This window comes from Eurytemora carolleeae, unplaced genomic scaffold, assembly GCF_000591075.1.
Source record: "Eurytemora carolleeae unplaced genomic scaffold, Eaff_2.0 scaffold390, whole genome shotgun sequence".
In the NCBI taxonomy this organism is placed as follows: Eukaryota; Metazoa; Arthropoda; class Copepoda; order Calanoida; family Temoridae; genus Eurytemora; species Eurytemora carolleeae.
The window spans coordinates 172,176-197,534 of NW_019396376.1; the positions used below are offsets into that span (position 1 = coordinate 172,176).

The window sequence follows — 25,359 nt, forward strand, 5'->3', positions numbered from 1 at the left end:
ATGCACACTGAATATCTTTACATTCATGAGTAAGAGGATCAAAACATCCGTAAAGTTGGTTCAAGGTAATAGATTTAGGGTTGATTATTGAATACTGAACCTAGAAATACAGTTGATTCAAGGTTGTAGATTTAGGGTTGATTATTAAATACTGAACTAGAAATACAGGTGGTTCAAGGTTGTAGATTTAGGGTTGATTATTGAATACTGAACCCAGAAATACAGGTGGTTCAAGGTTATAGATTTAGGGTTGATTATTGAATACTGAACCTAGAAATACAGTTGGTTCAAGGTTGTAGATTTAGGGTTGATTATTGAATACTGAACCTAGAAATACAGGTGGTTCAAGGTTGTAGATTTAGGGTTGATTATTGAATACTGAACCTAGAAATACAATTGGTTCAAGGTTATAGATTTAGGGTTGATTATTGAATACTGAACCTAGAAATACAGGTGGTTCAAGGTTATAGATTTAGGGTTTATCATTGAATACTGAACCTAGAAATACAGGTGGTTCAAGGTTATAGATTTAGGGTTTAATATTGAATACTGAACCTAGAAATACAGTTGGTTCAAGGTTATAGATTTAGGGTTGATTATTGAATACTGAACCCAGAAATACAGGTGGTTCAAGGTTATAGATTTAGGGTTTATTATTGAATACTGAACCTAGAAATACAGTTGATTCAAAGTTATAGATTTAGGGTTGGTTATTGAATATTGAATCTATAAATACAGTTGATTCTAGGTTACCGATTTAGGGTTTATTATTGAATACTGAACCTAAAAATACAGGTGGTTCAAGGTTATAGATTTAGGGTTTAATATTGAATACTGAACCTAGAAATACAGTTGATTCAAGGTTATAGATTTAGGGTTGATTATTGAATACTGAACCTAAAAATACAGTTGATTCAAGGTTATAGATTTAGGGTTGAGTATTGAATACTGAACCTAGAAATACAGTTGATTTAGATTTAGGGTTGATAATTGAATACTGAACCTAGAAATACAGTTGATTTAGATTTAGAGTATTATTGATTACTTAACCTTTCAGAAAACAGTAGAAGGTATGTAGGTACTTTTTTATTTATTTATTTTCTTTTTTTAAAAACACACAATGCGATTTGTGAATATAGGCCTACATGGTTCAACATTTATTAGAAATATTGAGTAACACGATCTCTGTAAATCTGAAGTACATTGTACATTATTAACTATCAACGTTTGTAAATTTCTACGTAAAACCCATTCTTCATTTGAAAGCTGTGCTTCAAATGAATAGGTATCGCCCATTGGTTTTCGGTTAATAGGTTACAAAATAGTGTCCGGTTGACATCGATAGCTTCTGAGATCGTGTCCAATGGCTTGACATTGATCTACTAATAACCCCCCCATTCCAACCATATATGGTTAGTTGAATAGGGATTTCAGTTCTATATAAACTATTGATAAATTGATATTTTATTCCACCTCTTACAACTCTTGTAAAGATTTCTGGGAAAATATTTTCAACCTAAAATTTTAAAGTAAACCATTCTTGGTTCAAAGATTTACTTATTTTTTAATATAATTCTAAAAACTAAAATCCTCGAGCTTCTGGTGTTTCTTTCTAAGTCCATTCTTTACCATTAAAAGCAGAATTTTATTTGGACGTTTTTAAAGACCATTTTTCATTCTTGCACGTTTCTAAATTAATTTTTATTCTTGAACATGTTTAACCCTTTGTTTCATTCTAGGGCGTTTTTGAACCCATTTTTAGTATTTGGACGTTAATAAACCAATTTTTCATTCTTGGTCATTTTAAAACCCATTTTTCATTCTTTGACGTTTTAAACCCATTTTTTCATTCTTTGATGTTTTAAACCCATTTTTCATTCTTTGACGTTACTACCCCCATTTTTCATTCTTTGACGTTTTAAACCCATTTTTCATTCTTTGATGTTTTAAACCCATTTTTCATTCTTTGACGTTTCTACCCCCATTTCTTGGACGTTTTTGAACCGAATTTTTATTCTTATTCGTTTTTCATTCTTAAATTTTTTATTATTGACGTCTTAAACCCATTTTTTATTCTTTGACGTTTTAAACAAATTTTTCATTCTTTCACGTTTTAAATTATATTTCATTCTTGGAGGTTTAAAACCCCATTTTTCTTAAACTTTTTTAAACCCCTTATTTATTATTTTACGTTTTAAGCCCATTTCTCATTCTTTGACGTTTTAAACCCATTTTTAATTCTTGGGCGTTTAAACACCCATTTTTCATTCTTAAACGTTTTTAACACCATTTTTATTCTCGGACGCTTTAAACCCATTTTATCAAAAAAGAATACACAATTTGAGGAATATATACAATTAAAGAAAAATATGTAATCAAAAAAAGAATACAAAATTTGAGGAAAATCTACAATTAAAGAAAAAAGTTAATCAAAGGAAAATTATACAATCAAAGAAAAATTATACAATCAGAAAAGAATACACAATTTGAGGAATATATACAATTAAAGAAAAAAAACAATCAAAGAAAAATCATACAATCAAAAAAGAATACAAAATTAGAGGCAAATATACAATTAAAGAAAAAAACAATTGTATTTCACTGTAAAGCTAAACCAACCTTGAATTCATGTTGGGCTGGAATAGCTTTCTCAGCAATTCCTGACATAGTTTCTGCTAGAACAGCATACGTCTAGATAATAAACAAATATTAGTTCATCTAAAAAGAAATAGTTGCATTGCAAAAATTGATTTTGAAAAGGGTTAAAAGATACGTTAGTTTTTCTGAAGAAAAGATTTTACAGGTATCTTTTGTTTAAATTAGGAAATGCAAGGACAATCTGCACTCATGGGTAAAAGTTTTGATTTGTGACACAAGCTGTGTAATTTAATTATTTTTTTATCTTTGCAACCTGATGTTATGGACCTTAGATATTTTAAGGTATGAATTTTGTTAGTGCAAATAGTCAAAGTCGGAAATATTCAAGGTAAACACCATTAAATGATATATTATTATTATTATTATTATTATTAGGATGATGTATTTTAACACACAAATATGAATTAATGTATTTTAATTTCGTGAACATTCTGTTTCAACGTAATCTAGTCAGCTTTATAAATAATTAAGAGATTTTTAAGTATATTTTTAAATAACAAGTAGAAGTTGGATGTAATTAATTTTTTTCAATCAAATCAAAGGAACATCATGTATCACATGTGTTCAGATATTATGTTGGCATAGTTGGACTGGATCAGGAAACTGTGTACTCTACAACCTCAACAATGAACGGTTTATATCACCATGGGTTGCAAAAGATATAGTGATTATGAAGTAATTTTTAGTTGATCATAAATTACATAATTACTTCTGGGTGTTTATTATAAAAAAACATATTTTTTTCTTCATTTGATTTTGAAGAAGGGAAATTTTATCCAGATACTTTGTGGTTAGGTTAGGATGTTGTTCTGCAATGTAGAATGTATGTATAATGTAAAATGTACATGTTTAGAATCTGTTTTACAAGATTTATCGTATTTTGTCAAGTTATTCAGAGATTTATATTTTCTTTTCTGTGCTTTTCATTTTTCAAAACATTTTACATTTATTCTAAAGTCAATAAAGATACTTAACTGCACTGTACTGTACACAGATACAACTATACTGTACTGTATACAGATACAACTATATTGCACTATATACAGATACAACTATACTGTACTGTACACAGATACAACTATACTGTGCTGTATACTGATACAACTATACTGTACTGTATACAGATACAACTGTATTGTACTGTATACAGATACAAATATATTGTACTGTATACAGATACAACTATACTGTACTGTATACAGATACAACTATATTGTACTGTATACAGATACAACTATGCTGTACTGTAAACAGATACAACTATATTGTACTGTATACAGATACAACTATACTGTACTGTATACAGATACAACTATACTGTACTGTACACAGATACAACTATACTGTGCTGTATAAAGATACAACTATACTGTACTGTATACAGATACAACTATATTGTACTGTATACAGATACAAATATATTGTACTGTATACAGATACAACTATACTGTACTGTATACAGATACAACTATATTGTAATGTATACAGATACAACTATACTGTACTGGATACAGATACAACTATATTGTACTGTATACAGATACAACTATACTGTACTGTAAACAGATACAACTATATTGTACTGTATACAGATACAACTATACTGTACTGTACACAGATACAACTATACTGTACTGTATACAGATACAACTATATTGTACTGTATACAGATACAACTATATTGTACTGTATACAGATACAACTATACTGTGCTGTATACAGATACAACTATACTGCACTGTATACAGATACAACTAAGTTGTGCTGTATACAGATACAACTATACTGCACTGTATACAGATACAACTAAGTTGTGCTGTATACAGATACAACTATATTGTGCTGTATACAGATACAACTATACTGTACTGTATATAGATACAACTGTACTGTGCTGTATACAGATACAACTATAATGTACTGTATACAGATACAACTATACTGTGCTGTATACAGATACAACTATATTGTACTGTATACAGATACAACTATACTGTGCTGTATACAGATACAACTATACTGTACTGTATACAGATACAACTATATTGTACTGTATACAGATACAACTATACTGTGCTGTATACAGATACAACTATACTGTACTGTATACAGATACAACTATATTGTGCTGTATACAGATACAACTATACTGTACTGTATACAGATACAACTATACTGTGCTGTATACAGATACAACTATACTGTACTGTATAAAGACACAACTTTACTGTACTGTATAAAGATACAACTATATTGTACTGTATACAGATACATTTTCTTTCACATTTTGATCAGATTAATGTTTGTACGGGTACCGATGAATATGGGGCATTGATATCTTTGCATGGATTAGGGTCTCTGTTCGCTTACAGTGTTTTTAACTGAAAATTTACAAGCCGCCAATTCCTGATCCTAATCCATAAACAAATATTTTTGCAATTTGTAAAATGTTTAAATTATTGGATTTCCAAAAATTGTTTAAGAAGACTTTTTGCTAAGCAAAAATTTTTAATATTGACCGTTCTGAAAACCATTATTTGAGTTGTCACAATACAATTTACACAAAATCGGTTCAGCCATTTAGATGTTTACTGGATACAAACAAACAGATAAGTCAAATTTATAAATATATTATATATATTATATTATTATATATATATATCTTCTTAGAATATTCTTAGTCTAGAATATTTTCTATTGTTTTTTATGATTGGATATATAAGCCCTGCTGACATTAAGATAAAGCTTTTATATAAATAAAATTCAAAACATACTTTAAACATAATGACCCATTTTTGTTATTCTGCTCTAGTAGAAGAAGTATANGAAATATTATTTCTTAACATATTTATGTTCATTTTATATCTGTATTAAAGACTAGCTGAAGTCCCCGGCGTTGCCCGTAGAATTTTTTTTAAAATATGAAGAAAAAAATTTGAAAAATTTTTAGCCTGCGTTATCCTTGGGATTTTCCTGGGTTACCTCAAAAACATTCAGCCAATTTGGCGCAGCCGTCTGGCCTGCTATAGCTGACATATATAAATATATATATATATATAAGTATGAACAAGAGCTTTAAAATATAAATAGCAGATGGGGACAATTCAGAGTAGCTAGATTTACTCTGAAAATTCCACCTTGGCGTCATTTTTATTTCTATTTCAAATAATTTTGTAATTTTCATTTTTATTCAAAAAAGTATTTTTGATAAAATGCTCAACAAGCTCAACATAAAATATTATTTTTTTGTAAAATATATTGCATATCTATTTAGCAGTCAAATATATTTTCATTAAAAATCCACAAAATTTAATTATTATTTCACCTAAAAATTTCCAAGGAGATAAAAAAATTCAAACCCTTCTGAATTTTCGTACAGGGTTTAATTTCAGGGTAAAATTAGCTCCAAGAAAAAGTTAAGTAATTCTTTTAAAAAAAAATTGTATGGAATACAGTCAACCTTATTTAATTCAAAGGAATTTAGTCTTTGACACAAGCTCAAATTTTCTAATCCCTAAATCTTAGTAACTAGATGGTCTTAACCTTTGATATTTCAAACTTTGATTATTTGATCTACCAGAGTTCATAGTTTGAAATATCTAAGGTCTACGACATTGGGCTACAAAGATATAGGGATTAGAAAATCTGAGTTTGTGACAAAGACTCAATTTCTTTACCTGACAATTAGCATATCATAGATTTGAAGAATTTTCCCAATCATCCATTCAGTTGGTTGGAGTCCACGCTTCATACACACTTCCTGAACATTTATAAACATTATGCAATTAGAATCAAATCAATTAGCTACCATTCTTTCTTAAACTAATAAATTTCTCATAACCATTACATTTTTCTGATTAAATCAGAGGACGGAATTCTTGTATTGAGTTGAGAATCATTTTCTTGAATGCTTGATCTTGATTTTTGATATCCTATTAGTATTCAATTTTAGGATAGACTTTTGACCCCACCCCTCAATTAGAGTAATCACTTGCGGGGTATGACCACCTGGGTATTTTATAAAAGAATTAGATTAATATGAGGGTCTGCATCAGATGCTTGATCCCCAGACTCCTGATTCACAACACAAAAGTTCTGACTTCAGGAAAAGTGGTCTGAGTATTAACCCATTAGTGACGAGACGGTCAATTTTGACCGATGCCGAGACGGACAAAATGTGCCGGGTTTTGTATCTCCACAACCCTTCATTGAAAAAAATTGAAACTTTAGATCTACTCTATGGACAGTATAGTGAGTTAACACTGTGAATTTCATCAAGATCAGAAAGAATTATTTGTCTCGTCACTAATGGGTTAAGCTGGAAATCACTTCCAGAAAATTACAAAAACGTCAGACCTAACTTTAAACGTGAGAGTAGAGATTAAGGGATTTAAGCTGGAGACTAAGCTTTAAAATCGTGGCTTCTAAATTAAAAATTCTCAAAAACAATTTTTTAATTTTGAAATCTGATAATTTTATATTTCATCTAGCAGAGTTCATTAGCTTAAAATCCTAGGAATTAGAAAATTAGATTTTGAGACGAGTTTTCAGTTCCTTTGGAGCAAAGTTCTAAATTAAACAAAGTAAAGTTATAAACCAAAGTTTTCCTGTAAAAACATCTGTAAAAATCATCTAAATTGCCAATAAAATAGATGTTTAGATTATCTTCAATCAATAAGTAGAGCAGTTTGGATTTGATCTTTTTCATAAAGTTCCAAACATTTCTGAAAGAATCCTAGTTCGAAATATCCTACAGTTTAAAGGAACACATTCATCTACTAGACTGCTGTAAATACATTCTTGTTTTTATCTATCCGGCAAGAATGTATTTGGTGTAAAGAAACATCGATAAAAGAAGTTTTTCAAGCTTCTGAATCTATTTCACGTTCCATTGAAGTTTAATGGGGATTAAAGATTTTCTATACACTTGTGTGCAAATCTTAACATTCCACAAGTCTTTGTTATTATAATTTTAACTATTTTCATATATTATATTAAAGGGACTGTTAAGGTAAAATGAAAGGGGGTATAGGCTGATACCTAAGAATTTTAGGAGTTGATCACGACCATTATTAGTTCTATCTGATGTCATTGTCTAGGGAATTCGATATAAAACTGTGTCAAAGTTATACCAACCACCATATGGTATATGAATTAAAGTTTTAAACAGATCATATTCAGTAAATACGGAACAAATCTGAAGATTAGGCTAATCCAGAGTTGTCTAAAGATTTAAGGTACGCTCCTATTAAATTTGAATATAACACTTATTCATCTTTAAGTTTTATATAATTTTCTCGAGACAGGGACATCAAATAGAACTGACTGGTCGCGATGAACTCTTTAAATGTTTAGGCTTCAGCCTATACAATATAATAAAGAATTTTATTTGATTAAAAACAGATGCTCTAAACAGAAAAATTCATAACATTTATTTTTGTATTAACCTTATGTTACAATTGCTGAAGGAGTAAACATTGATTTTTCAAATGTTGTCCATCAGAATTCATAGTTTTAATAATGAAAGGTCTGCAATATCAGGTTGCAAAGGTATAATAATTTAAAAATTAGAGTTTGTGTCAGATCCTTTAGAGTTTGAACTACAAGCAGAAATTTTATATTGCAGTATGGTAGACTATATGTACATAAATATATATAAATTAAGAATAAGTGCTTCCAATATTAGAAAATATATAAGATAGATAATATTAACCCAGGACCTGAAACATAGTAGTCTGCAGTATATTTTAGAAGTATCCCAACCTGAACCAATAAAACAGATTTAGCAAAACATAAACCTCAAAATATGGCGCACACACTGTACAGGGAACATAAATTAAAATAATTCCCAAAATTTTTTTTGAAGAAATGGCTTGATGTCCAACTAGACTAGTAAATTTATGGATATTGGATACTGCATACGCGTAAACTTATGTTTTGTAATTTGTCATCACAGCTACAGAACACATCTGCTGCAGTCATTTTTAACCGTATTCCTACTGACGTCTCATCTACCCCCCAAAAAATCCCTGCAATTTCATACATTTTTGTAAGTACAGTACGGTACAGTCTAATATAGTGCGGTACAGTTTTGAACAATTCCTTGGGCTATACTTTAATAAAATGCAAAAAAAATATAAAATTAAAAAAAAAACAATTCTATTGCGAAATTCATTTAATCAAAAAGTTAAGATATTTCAACAGTATCAGACCAATACTTTTTAAGTCTTTTACAAAAACCAATAGGGGCAGAAAGAACACGGTTAAAATCATAAAAGTCGAAAAAAAGTCTTCAAAAAAAAACTAGCCAGAGTTTTATAGAAAATATTGTTGAACTAACAATTTCTCGAACTATAAAAATTAACATTTTTGATAAAAATACATGATTGCAAAACTTGTCATATTTGCTTCATTTTGTGATGATCATTTTTACCTTTAAAGTCTGAATAAAGTATTCTCTCTCTAAGCTAGGTACTCGTGTTCCAGGGAATAGGTCTCTCATTATATCCTTAAACATTATAAATATCATAAATATTCTAGCTGAAGTGCCCGGCGTTGCCCGTGAAATTAATAAAAAAAATCTAATTTTGAAATAAAGTCATTGGAGATTTATAAAGAATGCTTATTTACAAATCTACCAAATTGATGTCAGNAATATATCAAATATAATATATATCAGAAACTTAATTTACTGACTGCTTCCAGGTTATATAATTTACAGGATATTTATTAAATATGTCAGCGCTTAATTTACTGACTGCTTCCAGGTTTATACTCTACAGGAAATATATCAAATATATCAGATGCTTAATTTACTGACTGCTTCCAGGTTTTATATTCCACAGGAAATATATCAAATATATCAACTGCTTAATTTACTGACTGCTTCCAGGTTTATATTCTACAGGAAATATATCAAATATATATCAGCTGTTTAATTTACTGACCATCTCCAGGTTTATATTCTACAGGAAATATATCGAATATATAATATATATCAGCTGCTTAATTTACTGACTCCTTCCAGGTTATAAAATCTACAGGAAATCTATCAAATATATATCAGCTGCTTAGTTTACTGACAGCTTCCAGGTTTCTATTCTACAGAAAATATATCAAATATATTATATATATATATCAGAAGCTTATTTCACTGACTGCTTCCAGGTTATATAATCTACAGGAAATATATCAAATATATCAGCTACTTAATTTACTGACTGCTTCAAGGTTTCTATTCTACAGAAAATATATCAAATATATTATAAATATCTGCTGCTTAAAATTTACTGACTGCTTCCAGGTATATTCTTCAGGAAATATATAAAATATATCAGCTGCTTAATTCAATACAATTTAATTGATTTAATTAATAATTTAATTTAATATTGTTGTATTCTAGAAAAAGTGTTATTTTGAGCACTGTTCTTTTATGTTATGAAGAAGAAAAATTACAAACTACAGTATTAAATTTAAGAGAATATATAGAACTAAGAACTGTTCTTTTATTTAATGAAGAAGAATAATGAGAAAATTACAGTATTTAAGATAAGAGAATATATAGAACAAAGAAGAACAGTTCTTTTATTTAATGAAGAAGAAAAATGAGAAAATTACAATATTTAAGATAAGAGAATATATAGAACAAAGAAGAACAGTTCTTTTATTTAATGAAGAAGAAAAATGAGAAAATTACAATATTTAAGATAAGANCCCCCCCCCCCCTGGACCCTGGTAGGAACATACTTATAGTGCAGTCAGAATATTTTATAAAGTTAAGACATTAGGTCGAAAGGATAATTTCACCCAACTACTGTTTTCAGTAAAATTGCATTGTCTGAAAAAAGTATAAAACAGAAATTCACAAAATTTGCACATTTATAGAAAATAAAAAGGTTCATTTAAGAATTTAACCATTATATAAAAGACATTTTTAAACTATGCTTACAAGTGTCAACAAAGGAACAGTGTCAATAATGAAACAGGGGCAATAAAGAAACAGGGTGAGTAAAGAAACAGGTTTAGTAAATGAACAGTGTCAATAAAGGAACAAGGTCAAAAGAGGAACAAGGTCAATAAGGGAAACAGCTGTTAGTAAAGAGAACAGGTCAGTTAAGGGAAATGGTCAGCAAAGGCAAATGGTCAGTAGAGGGAACTGGTCAGTAAAGGGAACTGATCAGTAAAGGGAACTGATCAGTAAAGGGAACTGGTTAGTAAGGGGAACAGATTCAGCTGTTAGTATGGTCGAGGTCAGTACAGACGAATTTATTAGATCTGTTACCTGTGTTTTTGCACTCATAGTCTCTCCAATTATCATAACACCATGTCTAGAAATATTATTTCTTAACATATTTATGTTCATTTTATATCTAAAGATATATAGGTAGGAAAGGGGGTGCTACGACATTTTCTCTATTTCCATATACTCTATGGCCATTTACTCACGTTCTATTTGCTCTATCACGTTATTTACTTATTTCGTCATTTGCTCTAAATACCATCTTCAATATATATAACATTTTCTCTGTGACGAAACACGATGTATGCTCTATAACCTAAAAAGAAGCTATAAAATGAATTGATTAGGAATTCTTGCACTGTATTTCCCCCCTCCAAAAGCAGTCTTCTTCGTAAGTATTTTTTATTAAATAAGGAAATTTGACACGATATACTACATAAAGTGCGGTGGTTAAAACTCTTATCTAAGAAAGGAAATGTTCAGTGCTAAGGCACTTTGTAAAAATCACAAAATAGACTTTTAGGAATTACTGAACAAAACTTGACTTTGAAAAATTCACAGCGGAAAAGATAGTTTAAAAAGATTAGTTAACTGTTGAATGATGGAGTATATATAAAACGCTGTTTTTGGCACAAAAACCAAATTTTATTGAATTGCAGGAATTACTTTTTGGGAAAATTCGCAAATTCTAAAATTTTTCAATTTGAATTAGTTCTCCCAAGGTGATCAAGATGGCGGGACTGCTCAATAATAAGAACAAGACTAAGCTCATCAGTGGTGAAAACTATTCTAAAAATATAAAATTTGTAACAGAAGATATCGTAATATAATTGTAATATATGCAGAGCAAATTGATCTAGACAGTCATAAATATTGTTTATAAAGCAAATTATGTGTTTAGTCAGTGATCAAATGACGCATAGAGCAGATGGTATATAGATCAAACGTCGTGATCTATGAGCTATAGAGCAAGTGTAAATAGAGCAAATGTCGTAGGAGTGGGGGGAGGGCATGTTAACAGAATAAAAGGGGAGGGGTTGGGTAGAAAGAAGAAGGGGTAAATTATTTCCCCGATTTTGTATTAACATAATGCAGACACAAACTAGCTAAATTTAATTTCAATCCGTTTAATTCTAAAAATTTGTTTTTTGGTCCCATTCCAAGTCATTTTTTGTCCCAGAAAAAAAACTAAAAATTTCTGTCTCAACAGTTTTAATTTTTCAATTTCACTAGTCATTCTTTTATGAGCTTGTTTTATATTTCATCTTTAGTCCCATCAATTTCCTTTTCTTGTCCCAAAATTCCATTTTTCATCCAAAACACCGGGAGATTTATTTACTTGTTCTTTTTATAAATGCTGGTTATTAATTGTCATTTTCCATCCCAACTATTTTTGTCACAAAAAATCCATTCCCTGTCCCGAAATTTCCATATGTGGTCCCAAAACCCAAACTTAATTTTCTGTCCCAAATCCAATTATATTGTCCCCTGCTTTAAACCTCAGTAAATACAATATTTATAAAAAATTCTAAAAAATTATAAAATAGAATTAGTTAAATGCATGAAATTAAGTTTAACCATATTGTTACCATATCAATATTTTCATTATCATTATTATTATTATTGTACTTATCATTATTATCATTATCATTTTTATCCTCATTTTGAATTACTATTTCCTTTATTTTCTAGAAAGAACAGATTTGAATTTTACCTTAAATAGCGGTACATCTGATGAAGAGAACTTTGGTATATTAACGTCCATCAGAGCCTACAGTAATATTCACAAATAAAAAGGTCAGTTTAGTGTATTCTGTTAGTGTAAGCATTAGCAAAGAGTTTTAATGCTTTAAAAAACAACAAATCCAAATTGGGTTTGTTAATTTCATTAATTAGAAAATAAACTTTTTTGAAATAATTCTTTTTAAATTATCTTCCTTGAGTATTATTGCATGTTCATCATCTTCAGCAGCTAACAGTTTAATCTTGTGAGCAGCATCAAGTACCTGGAAAATAACATAGTTTGAACTTTTTTTTGACGTCCCGGTGTCGTCTTAGTGACATCCTGGTGACAACCTAGAGACATCTTGATGACATCTCGGTGACGTACGGTACAATGAACCCCTTCTAGAGACTAACTTAACAGTTTACGGTAACCAAGGTTATAATGCAAGGAAAGTTAATTGCAGTTGCGTGTACTCTGCATACATATTGAAACCAGTTCTCTCTGGGCGGAATTTGTAAACAAGAATAGATGCATCAGTGTTCGTTTAGTATCCCTGGAGATTAAAAGTATTGAATTTTGAAAATTTTAATAATTCAAAGTTTCCTATGACCAGAATATTTCATTGATATTTTTATGTGAAAGATGGATCCCATGTGTGATATCCGTCTTGTGTTTACATTACCGCTCAGAGACAGTACACTGCAGTACAAAAGATATGTACACCTCTGTAATAACTTTCCTTGCATTATAACCTTGACTGTAACTGTTTTCTAGCAGATACTTTTAGGTGCTTTGACAAAAATTCCTTATCAATTGATACATCGTGATAATTTTAATTTTCATAAATCCGATTTTATGTTTTAACCAACGCTGTTAAGTAATTGTATATGATTCTGTCCTATTTTGAAAATTAACTTTATTATGATTGCAGGATCGCATTTAACACATTATAGTTTGTATTAACATTACAGAGACATTAAAAGGATAGTAAGGGTGTGAAATTTTGAGACATTTTTCAGAAATCATTCTACAGAAGCAAAATTGTATTCTACTCGGAATGTTTAAAAGATGCAGTTTTTACAAAAATGAAACCATGGGTTGTTTTCCCCAATAAATCAAATTACAGAATATATAAATATTAAAATTTAACGATCTAAAGCAAAAAAACCACATTTTTGTAAAACTAAAAAAATTTAGATTTTTACGCATACTAGTGATTTTTTTACATTTTTTACAACTTAAAACCTAATCCTAATCCTTTCATATGTCAATATTTTTCTTGTCCTGAATATAAAATTTGAAAGTGTACAGTTCTAACTAAGGTGCCAATATTTTTAACATATTTTAAGAGTAACTTGTTATTTTGAGCACTTTAAATGCTCACTTTAAGTTCAAATACCTTAAAAAAAATATGGGAGCTCCGCCCCCTTGCACCCCCTCCTCGCACACAAGATTATCTTGGTGCTTACCCCCCTCCCCCATCACAGTTTTTATTGTGAGTTGAACCCACTTTTTTTTAAAGAGCTAGATCCGCCCCTGATCCCCCCAAGCATGTACACAATGAACCCGAAGTATATTGTTTATATAGAATGTACACAATAAACCCTTGAATGTACACATTAAATCCTCACAATTATATACAATATAACCCCCAAATATATATTTATCCAATCTGTTTCATTTACTCACCGCTTTGACAGCTCGCATTCCATAATCATAGTGGGCCAGGGAGGAGAGAGACAGGGAACAAAGTCTGTAACTTTCAACTATTTTTCTATAGTGCATATATATATTTTTAAATATAAAATAACAAAATTAAAGTATTTAAGTTTATGTAACATAAAAAATTGAATGGCACAATTCATAAAACAAAATGAAAATTCACTTTTGCTCTGACAAAGGTTTAAAGGGTACCATTGTGTATCTAACATGTCCCTCTTTTTGAAGCAGAGTATATACTTAACATAAAATTTAGAATTTATTAATGATAGATTAGAATCTGAAACCCTTGTTATTAAGAAACTATTCTTAGAACTATCTAACTTGACCTATATTGTTTTTAATTTAACGTATGATGAAAATGATAATTTTTTTATTTTTTAAGGAATTTGATTCACCCTAGCATTAGCTTCTCCAGAAACCAGCTTATCATAACAATACTACAGAAGAGGTAATTTTCTAATATCAATCAAGTCTTTCTTCATTTTTACAAGAATATATATGTCTTACTATCAAACACTTTCTCATCCTTCAGAACCAAACATCAATCTTTTGCAAAGATAAAGAAATACTTTTCAACATTTTAACGACGCATTTTTTTTTTACTTTTTTGAACTAATTCAATGAGCTGGCCTTGAAAAGTTGTACCTAGGACATGTATCTCAACCCTGCAGGCAAAATTATAAAAATCTATTTTTAACAAATTTAATTAAAGAATATATATTTTCCTTGCAAGAACCCTCGCTTCAAAGAATCCAACAGAATATAGGAAAACCTTGAAATAAACAGTAATGGTTTAACCAAATTATTTACTATTAATTATTTGTTTTAATATGATTAAGAATTGTCAACACTCTTGTTTTCAAAGAAATGTTTTACATCTTGAATGGTAAATACGTCCAAATGTATATAATATATACCCCTTGTATTTATAAAGATTGATTACATGATTATCTCTACTATGAGGGTGAATTATATTAATAATCTTGATTAACTCTGATATGAGAACGAAATATATTGATACATCTTTATTACATGACTACCTCTGCTATGAGGGCGAATTCTATTAATAAATCTTGATTACAATTACCTTTGCTATGAGGGCGAATTCTACTAATAAATCTTGATTACATGATTACCTCTGCTATAAGGGCGAATTCTATTAATAAATCTTGATTACATGATTACCTCTGCTATAAGGGCGAATTTTATTAATATTTGTTGATTACATGATTACCTTTGCTATGAGGGCGAATTCTATTAATAAATCTTGATTACATGATTACCTCTGCTATGAGGGCGAATTCTTTTAATAAATCTTGATAACATGATTACCTCTGCTATAAGGGTGAATTCTATTAACAAATCTTGATTACATGATTACCTCTGCTATGAGGGCGAATTCTATCAATAAATCTTGATTACATGATTACCTCTGCTATGAGGGAGAATTCTATTAATAAATCTTGATTACATAATTACCTCTGCTATTAGGGCGAATTCTGTTAATAAATCTTGATTACATGATTACCTCTGCTATAAGGACGAATTCTATTAATAAATATTGATTGCATTATTAACTCTGCTATAACGGTGAATTATATTAATAATCTTGATTGCATGATGACCTCTGCTATGAGGACGAATTATATTGATAAATCTTGATTACATGATTACCTCTGCCATGAGGGCGAATTATATTAATAAATCTTGATTACATGATTACCTCTGCTATGAGGGCAAATTGTATTAATAAATCCTGATTACATGATTACCTTTCTGCTATGAGGGCAAATTGTATTAATAATCCTGATTACATGATTACCTTTCTGCTATGAGGGCGAATTGTATTAATAAATCCTGATTAGATGATTACCTATCTGCTATGAATGTGAATTCTATTAATAAATCCTGATTAAATGATTACCTCTGCTATGAGGGCGAATTGCGGAGTTGTCATAGCAACCGGTCGGAATAATAGTTTCAGATTGTCTGGTAAACTCTAGGGAATAATATTAGGGTATGATATTGTCCGAAATATTATTTTTAATAAATTATATTTCAACAAACTATTTCATCATTTTTTTTCTTTAGGAGGGATTATCATAATAGATATGAGTGGCAACAACGATGCTATAATTATGAATCAAATAGTAACACAGGATGCATCAAAATAATAAAACAAGATGCATCAAAGTAGTAAAACAGAATGCATCAAAGTAACAAAACAAGATGCATCAAAATATTAAAAGAGGATGCATCAAAATAACAGAACAGGATGCATCCAAATAACAAAACAGGATGCAACAAAATAACGGAATACGATGCATCAAAATAACAAAACAGGATGCATTAAAATAACAAAATAGGATGTATCAAAATAGTAAAACATTGTCCATCAAAATAACAGAACAGGATGCATCCAAATAACAGAACAGGATGCATCAAAATAATAAAACAGGATGCAACAAAATGACGGAACAGGGTGCATCAAAATAGAAAAACAGAAGGCATCAAAATAGTAAGCAAGGATGTATCAAATTGTGAAACAGGATCCAGTTATACACAAAGAATATATATTAGAGTGGAATTTAGAAAATCCCTCAGTATGAATTTTTATCAGACCCTTTCAGCCTGAAAGGGACTTCGAAGTGTACAAATCATGTAAATATTCACAAATTATATGCAGTAGAGTACATAAATACAGTATGTTCCCTAGAAGTTTTTTAAAGCTGTTAAATAAAATTTTTAATATTAATTTTAGATTTTCTATAAAATGATGTTCCAGGGCCCAAAAGGTTATAAAGCATAAATATGTTAAGTACACCAGAGCCCGAAATTTAAAAGAGTATCGTAGAACGAAACTCCCGAGTTTCCATTTTGAGGTCCTAACATTTGTGTAGATTTTGATTAAAAAGATTTTAAAAAATGGAGTATATTGAAGAAATTAAATAAGAAAATATTTTATAGCAAAATATTGATATCGACAAAAATGCCTAACCCCATTCTTAAAACCCGGGTTTCAAAACTGGTTTTCATAACAATACCCTTTCATAAGTTTTGGGCTCTGCAGTATGGAAACAGTACAACAAAATGGCCGTTTTACACTTTTTTCTAGTAAATTCCACTCTAATATATATTCTATTCTCTTTGGTTATACAGGATGCTTCAACATGATATAAAGGGGTGCATCATAATAAAACTAGCAAAAATTTCAAAAAATGCTCGAGAACTTTTGATCAAAAGGAAAAAAGAAAATAATACAAGACCAATGAATATATTAATTAAAAGTAAAATGTCTGACCTGTCTGTTTTCATATGGATTTGTGGTATTCATTGTGATAAAAATAGAACAGGACGGATTTAATAGTAAATCAACTCCTAAATATTAAATAAACATTCTTTCAATCAATCAATGATTATAGAAGAAAGGATAAGCAAAGTTTTACAATTCAGCTGCATGAAGAAGAGAGGATTATTTTAAGAGCAAAAGTAGATTGACATCAAATAAGAACAAATCCAGTTTAAACAGGAGTATAATAGTGGTGTTCTTTATCAAAATTCGAGATCTTTCCCTTGAGAAAATTGTTGAAAAACTTTAAGTCAGGCGCCAATTATTTATTCTAATCTAAATATTATAGAAAATGTTGATTTTAATATTTTTTCAATTTCCGCAAATGAAACCAAAGCAGAATCTTCATTTCAAAGATTTCAAACAACGCTAATTCAAATATTATGGTTTGATATATTTCAATATAAGTCTTTATTTTTCAGTTCATTTTCACCAGTTCAAAACTAGATTTTTTTTGCATTTTCAATTTTTACGAATTTGTTTTTGTGATGTAGCGAAAGAATATTAAGATACATCTAGTTGCGCGTGAAATATCCCAACAAATAAAGCCGTGAGATATTGTTCAATGCTTAAAAGCTTTTGGAAAAGAATGCATTTCTTATTTGAATTTTATTCTATTAAATACAGTTGTTTTAAGTTCTTTAGTACAGCACACACATATTTCAACACACCTAAATAGGTTTTCTATGTATTTAAAAATGTTTGAAAAATTGAATTATCAAAGATAAAAAATAAAAAAAAAGATTTCTGTAATAGACTAATTTGGTGTGTACAATTTTTATAAGGTATAGAAAGATGCAAAAATATTAATTGCTGGTCAACAAATTATTTTTTGTAAATATGATTAGTTGTGTATGATTGATAATAAGTTCTTGTACCGAAGTAACATTTTAAAAAGACAATGCATGAATTATCACATTCCCTAGGATATAAGCACATGCTTATCTTATAACTTTGGCATTAATATATTAGAATATTATTGTAGTTTAAAACTTTTTGGAATTTTCTTCTAATTCTTCAATTTTCTATTATTCAAAACTTATGTCAATTACCTGGTTAATTATAAAGAAAGTTACCTTCAAACTGGAATTGTTTAGTTAGACTTGCTTTAGCTTGTTGGATAGTTAGTATTTGCTGAGCAACTACAGATAATACTCCCAGATCAATCCTAGATAGTTAGTATTTGCCCAGCAACAACAGATAATACTCCTAGATCTATCCTAGATAGTTAGTATTTGCTGAGCAACTACAGATTAAACTCCCAGATCTATCCTAGATAGTGAGTATTTGCTGAGCAACTACAGATAATACTCCCAGATCTTTCCTAGATAGTTAGTTTTTGCTGAGCAACTACAGATAATACTCTTAGATCAATCCTAGATAGTTAATATTTGCTGAGCAACTACAGATAATACTCCCAGATCAGTCCTAGAAAGTTAGTATTTGCTGAGCAACTACAGATAATACTCCCAGATCAATCCTAGATAGTTAGTATTTGTTGAGCAACTACAGATAATACTCTTAGATCAATCCTAGAAAGTTAGTATTTGCTGAGGAACTACAGATAATACTCTTAAAGATCTATCCTAGAAAGTTAGTATTTGCTGAGGAACTACAGATAATACTCTTAAAGATCTATCCTAGAAAGTTAGTATTTGCTGAGCGACTACAGATATTTTTTCTAGATCAAACCTGTATATACTGAGTAACTACAGATAATACTTCTAGTTTCTATCCTAGAGAGTAAGTTTTTGCTAAGCAACTACATTTTTCAAACCCGTTTTTGGCATTTTTTTAACCCTCCCTAGCACCCAAGCTATTAAAGTTATCGGTCTAATTTTTGTTTAATAATGCCTTTCAGCCCTATAACATATATTATCTAAGGCTTTTTCTAGGGGATTCAGATTCCCCAGCCTTTATAGGGTTCAAGGAATCTCAGACCAAATTTAAAAAATAGCGAGATATAGTTGAACTAAATAGACCAAGAGGTTGCCAGTTCAAATTGAACAAGTGTTTTAACTTAGTCATTTTATAGTTCTTGTAATTCATTAACTATATACAGATTGGGCTATTTTTGTCAAATATATATATATATATATTATTTTATAATTTTGCCCTTAGAGTTGATATAGGGGAGAATAATACATGTCCTTAGTCCAATTTTTCAAGGCCTGCTCATTAAAAAAATAGACCTCTATCTTTATGATAGTAAGAGTGCAAGGGCAAGGGAGGATTTTTAAAAAAGTTCAAAAAGTACTTCGGAGGAATGTCTTTTTTTTAACTTGTGACACTTGATATTGCATCCATTTTTCAAGGAATTTTTAATTATATAAATTTTAATCAATTTAATTAATACAAAAATTATTAACCATTTCTGATTTATTTCTCTACACCGACCAGACTTTTGTTTTTCCTCCACCCTACCCTATGCTGGCATCAAAAGCATTTTTTTCTTCTAATTTTGTTCACAACTATGAAGTTTTTTAAAAACAAAGAAGAAGTTTTAGCGTTCTAATGTCAGTCTTTTTTATTTATTTAGGAAAAACCACAGGGGGTTGGAAAACACCCTACCCCCCTATCCCCCTATGTAATAGGGTTAAATTGGATCCCTGATTAAAAAATTGAAGCAACCTATTAAACTCGTCAAAGCATGCCCAGGATCCAGACTGCGCTAGTCCTTTAAAAAACTTTGCCATAGCCGAGCAGTCGAGTCCATCAGAACAGTTAAACACAATACACTGCCTTCCTGCAGCCTTAGCCAGATCTTTACACGTCTCAGTCTTCCCAGTACCAGCAGCACCTTAGACAATCAATCAATCAATTCATTAATCAATTAAATCATTCAATCAGTTCATTAGTTAATCAATCAATTAACAAATAAATCAACCAATTAATGAATAAATCAATCAATTCATCAAAAAATCAATTTATCAATTAAGTAATCAATCAAACAATCAATCAAACATTTAAGCAATCAATCCAACATTTAATCAATCAATGATTTAATCAATCACCCAAATAACCAATCATCCAAGAAATCAATTAATTAAACAAACTAAATCCTCCCCCTTTAAAACTAAATATTTCCAAAAAACAGCTAATCTTCCCTTTGAAACTAAACATTTCTATAAAACATCTTATCCTCCTTTTATATCTATACCATTCTATAAAACAGCTGATCCTCTTCCTTTAAAACTAAACATTTCTATAAAACAGCTGATCCTCCCTTTATATCTATACCATTCTATAAAACAGCTGATCCTCTTCCTTTAAAACTAAACATTTCTATGAAACAGCTGATCCTCCCTTTAAAACTTAACACTTCTATAAAACAGCTGATCCTCCCTTTATATCTATACCATTCTATAAAACAGCTGATCCTCTTCCTTTAAAACTAAACATTTCTATGAAGCAGCGGATCCTCACTTTAAAACTTAACATTTCTATAAAACAGCTGATCCTCCCTTTAAAACTAAACATTTCTATAAAACAGCTAATCCTCCATTTAAAACTATACCATTCTATAAAACAGCTGATCCTCCCTTTAAAACTAAACATTTCTATAAAACAGCTGTGATCCTCCCCTTAAGACTATACCATTCTTGAAACAGCTGATCCTCTTCCTTTAAAAATAAACATCTTATCCCCATTTAAAACTTAAAATTTCTATAAAACAGCTGATCCTCCCTTTAAAACTATACAATTCTATTATATCAGCAGATCCTCCCTTTAAAACTGAACATTTCAATAAAACAGCTAATCCTCCCTTTTAAAGCTAAACATTTCTATAAAACAGCTGATCCTCTTCCTTTAAAGCTGAACATTTCTATAAAACAGCTAATCCTCCCTTTAGTATTAAACGTTTCTATAAAACAGCTGATCCTATCCCTTTAAAGCTAAACATTTATAATTCTGACCTTCTGGAGCTCCTCCAAGATTTAACTCTAGTGCACTCATTAATGTTCGGAAACACCTGCGCAATATACAGTGATATTTTTATATTCCAATTAACATTAGACACAGCAATTGTGTGGTGTAAACCAGAATGATTTCACTAAAGTAGTGATTGTATAAATGTCTCGTAAAACTTTTTCCTTTTTAACAACATCAAATACACTTAAGTATTGATACAATGTCGTCTTCCTATTCCACTGTTTTATGATTATCACTGCATTCCGATATCTTAGCAATCTAATTTTGTATTTCAAAATATCAATACAATTTTGCGAGATTAAACAAGTTTTAAAATTCAAAGGTGTACGCTATTGCAAAGATATAGAAATTAGACAATTAGTATGTGACGAGTATTTACCTTTATCAACCGAATATAAAACTTTATTCAGGAAATTCAAGAAAGTATCAATTTGTATTAATGCAATTTCTTTTAATTTTATGGGAGTGTTCGCAAAAATGAAAGGGAGGCTTATGTTGTAAAATATTTGACGATGATTGCCACTTCTTTCTGTTGCGTCAATAAGGAGAAAATTGTTTAAAACGACTCATAACGAAGTACGTATTTTCCATACAAAATCAGAAAGTTCCAATATTCGACTCGGATCGTATAAATCAATTCAATTTCAAACAAATTTTCAGATATTACATCATATAATAATTGATTATTTTTCGACGCATTCGTATAAAATTGATATTTCATAATATGTTTTTTGTTTGTTTTATATACAATGACGAAACATATAGAAGTAAGATTAGTAGCAATCATCAAAGAATATTTTTCGACATAAGCCTATACCCCCTTTCATTTTTAAAGGAACCGTAAGAGTAAATTTAAGTGACCCTCAATGCAAAGATGGCAATGTCCGATTCACAACGGTACCCTTAAAAGATTTCTATGATCAAATTTGAATTTTGTATCAATATACTTGTAAAACTAGAAAAACGACGGTATCTTCCACAGTATTGGTCGGATAATGTGACAATGGTTGTGAATCGGGCATTGGCTTCTTTGCATGGAAGGTCAATAGAAATTACTATTACAGTCCCATTAAGGTCTTTTTGACATTTATCACTCACTTACTCACTTCATCTCGAATTTCATAATTTAAGCGTCCTATAAAGTAATCATCGTGCTATAAAGTTAAATTAGCTGTGAATTATAGCACATGTGCTATAAAGTTTTGATTGGTTCCCGGATTTTCTTTTAAAAAAATTTAAGAAAACAATTTTTTAATTAAATATAAATAAAATTGAAATCAACTTTATTTTGACTTCTGCTTTGTTTCAAAGTTCACAAACGTTTCATAAAATTACCTATAACACTATTATTTTGGCTAAAGCTCGGGATCAAATTATATCTGAAAAGGCTTGAACCTTCTCGATAAAGAGAAAATTTCTGTTCAAAAACTTTATAACATTGCGAACCAAAATAACAGTGTTATTAATAGTTATTATTGCTTATAAATAGACATCGGATGGACAGATAAGACAAACATATATTGTAAAATTTACTGGACCTGTCAGTAAGTGGAGTTATAACAAGTCTACTTGAGTTTCCTAGATACTCAAAACCATACTCTAGATCTGTATTTATCATCTTCAATTTTACACTCTTGTTCTCCAGGTAGTATCTATAGAAGGTAGATTATAAATTTCAGGCAACGAGGTTTAATGGTATATTATAGAGTGATGATATACGCTAATCCTTCACTAAATGTACAGTTCACATACTTCATTTACTTCCTGCGAAAGTCTACTGCATATTTGACGTTTGAACTGTATTATTAGGCCATAATCTCCTTACATCCTTTACCACCCGTTGTACAGCACAAACACGGAAAATACAACTGATTCCAGGAATAAAGTGCCACTAAAAGTACCACTCATTGTACAACATGAATACTAAAATTGCCACTCATTGTACAGCATAAGTACTGAAAGTACCACTCACTGTACAGCAAAAGTACTAAAAGTGCCACTCATTGTACAGCATAAGTATGCCACTCATTGCCCTGCATGAGTACTCAAAGTACCAATTAATGTACAATCTGTACAGTAATAATACAAATGCAAATGTGTATCATGGGTATTTTATATTGAAATTTTATATTCTACAAAAAATTAGGATATTATGAAAACTCGTTTTTATAGACCAAAATTGATTTATATACAGTGATACCCTTAATAACGAATACATCGAAAGAATTCATCAAATGTCGTATTCTTCACTTTCTGATAATGGAATGTTGCAGATATTTAGTTTTTTAATTAAATGATTATATGGAACTCTTTAAAACTGTTCTCACATATTCATGGCTATTTCTTTATTTTTGGAAATACTGAAATTTACGAAATATAGTATAAAACTCATTGAAACATTGTCAAGACGACATTTGATAAATTCTTCCGATGTATTCGTTATTAAGATTTTCACTGTAGAATAAATTAAAAGCGTAAAAATACATTGCTGTGTTATCATAACTCGAAGCGCAAAGGATTGATATCTTTTTATTAGCAGTGCAATCCTTTCAAAAAGACCAATTCTATAAAATGTATGCAACTTTTTCCTACAGTCTGGATCAATGTGCATCATGTTTTTCTAGATTTATTCCTAGAGTACAATTTTATTCTATATTTGGCTAAATTGGCGACAAAAGTTGCAGGTCAAATAAATTTTTAATTTTATTTGTTAATTGATTAATTTTTAATTTTTAAATTTAATTTTCAATTTTAAATTTAATTTTTAATTCTAAATTCAATTTTTAATTTTCTAATTCAATTGTTTAGAGATATATTTTTCCTTTCATTTTAAAACTTTAAAATCTTTACTTTACTTTACTTTACTTTATCTTTTACTTGTTTAAATCAAACTAAAATAAATTACGCACTTATAAGCTTGAATTCCTATATTCTCAACCATGACATTACTCTAAATGAAAATATTATTAAAGATATTACGAATTTCTAAAAATGGTTTCAGAAATGTCTAAATAGATTTACGTCCTTTTGTTTGGTTCAGTGTTCTATCCAAATCAATCTCTAAATATATGATATTTTGTGTATTTAAACATCCTTTGTGTANATTAGTTTTTGGTTTCACGGATTTATTTTATTTTTGTCTTAATATTCAATTTTAAAAATTGCCTATTTTAGATCAAAAAGAAAACAAATTAATTTGACTTTTGAGGGAAAAATATTTTTCCTTGGTCTTTGGCGTTGTAATTTCCATATCCATAACATTGTTGATGGATTGGACAGAACTTTTACTCTTTCAACAAGCACAAGATTTTATAGAAAACTTTATAAATCAAATAATAAAATAAAATGTTTCCTCCTCAACCAGAAAAATAAAAAAAATGAGTTTTGGTTGATTGTTGAATAGCTAAACTTTGACTGACTAATTAGTATGTCTTTCTGTGACTTAATTGCTTGGTTAGTTGGTTGATTGATTGATTTAATAGTGGTTTGTTTGATTAATTCATAATGATTGGTTAATTGATTGATTTGTTAGCTGATGGCTATGTTAGTTCATCGGTTGGATGTTTTTAATTGATTAGTAGATTGGTTCGTTCGTTGGTTGGTTGATTGTTTTGTTAGATACATATTTAGTTGCTTTGCTGGTTTGTAGACATTTTTTTTATTGCATGGCCAATGTATGTTTGTTTTTTGGTGATATAGCTTTCAAACTGGCAGCTTGATTCGTTGGTTTCT

The 25,359-nt window shown here is 29.6% G+C and overlaps 1 protein-coding gene across 1 annotated transcript in view; it reads right to left on the minus strand.

The window, feature by feature from the left end:
• The window catches only part of LOC111702011 (dynein heavy chain 3, axonemal), a 127,605-nt gene that overhangs the window by 76,250 nt on the left and 25,996 nt on the right, over positions 1-25,359 (minus strand). Inside the window, exons 18-32 of the mRNA XM_023473529.1 lie at positions 23,166-23,279; positions 21,612-21,667; positions 20,326-20,494; positions 18,771-18,862; positions 17,647-17,723; positions 16,270-16,344; positions 15,071-15,117; positions 14,313-14,397; positions 12,835-12,903; positions 12,612-12,668; positions 9,092-9,166; positions 6,336-6,418; positions 5,796-5,814; positions 2,620-2,691; positions 5-100 (exon numbers count right to left, since the gene is read on the minus strand). Coding sequence (XP_023329297.1) covers positions 5-100; positions 2,620-2,691; positions 5,796-5,814; positions 6,336-6,418; positions 9,092-9,166; positions 12,612-12,668; positions 12,835-12,903; positions 14,313-14,397; positions 15,071-15,117; positions 16,270-16,344; positions 17,647-17,723; positions 18,771-18,862; positions 20,326-20,494; positions 21,612-21,667; positions 23,166-23,279 — 1,186 coding nt within the window. The remainder of the gene's footprint in view (positions 1-4; positions 101-2,619; positions 2,692-5,795; positions 5,815-6,335; positions 6,419-9,091; positions 9,167-12,611; positions 12,669-12,834; positions 12,904-14,312; positions 14,398-15,070; positions 15,118-16,269; positions 16,345-17,646; positions 17,724-18,770; positions 18,863-20,325; positions 20,495-21,611; positions 21,668-23,165; positions 23,280-25,359) is intronic.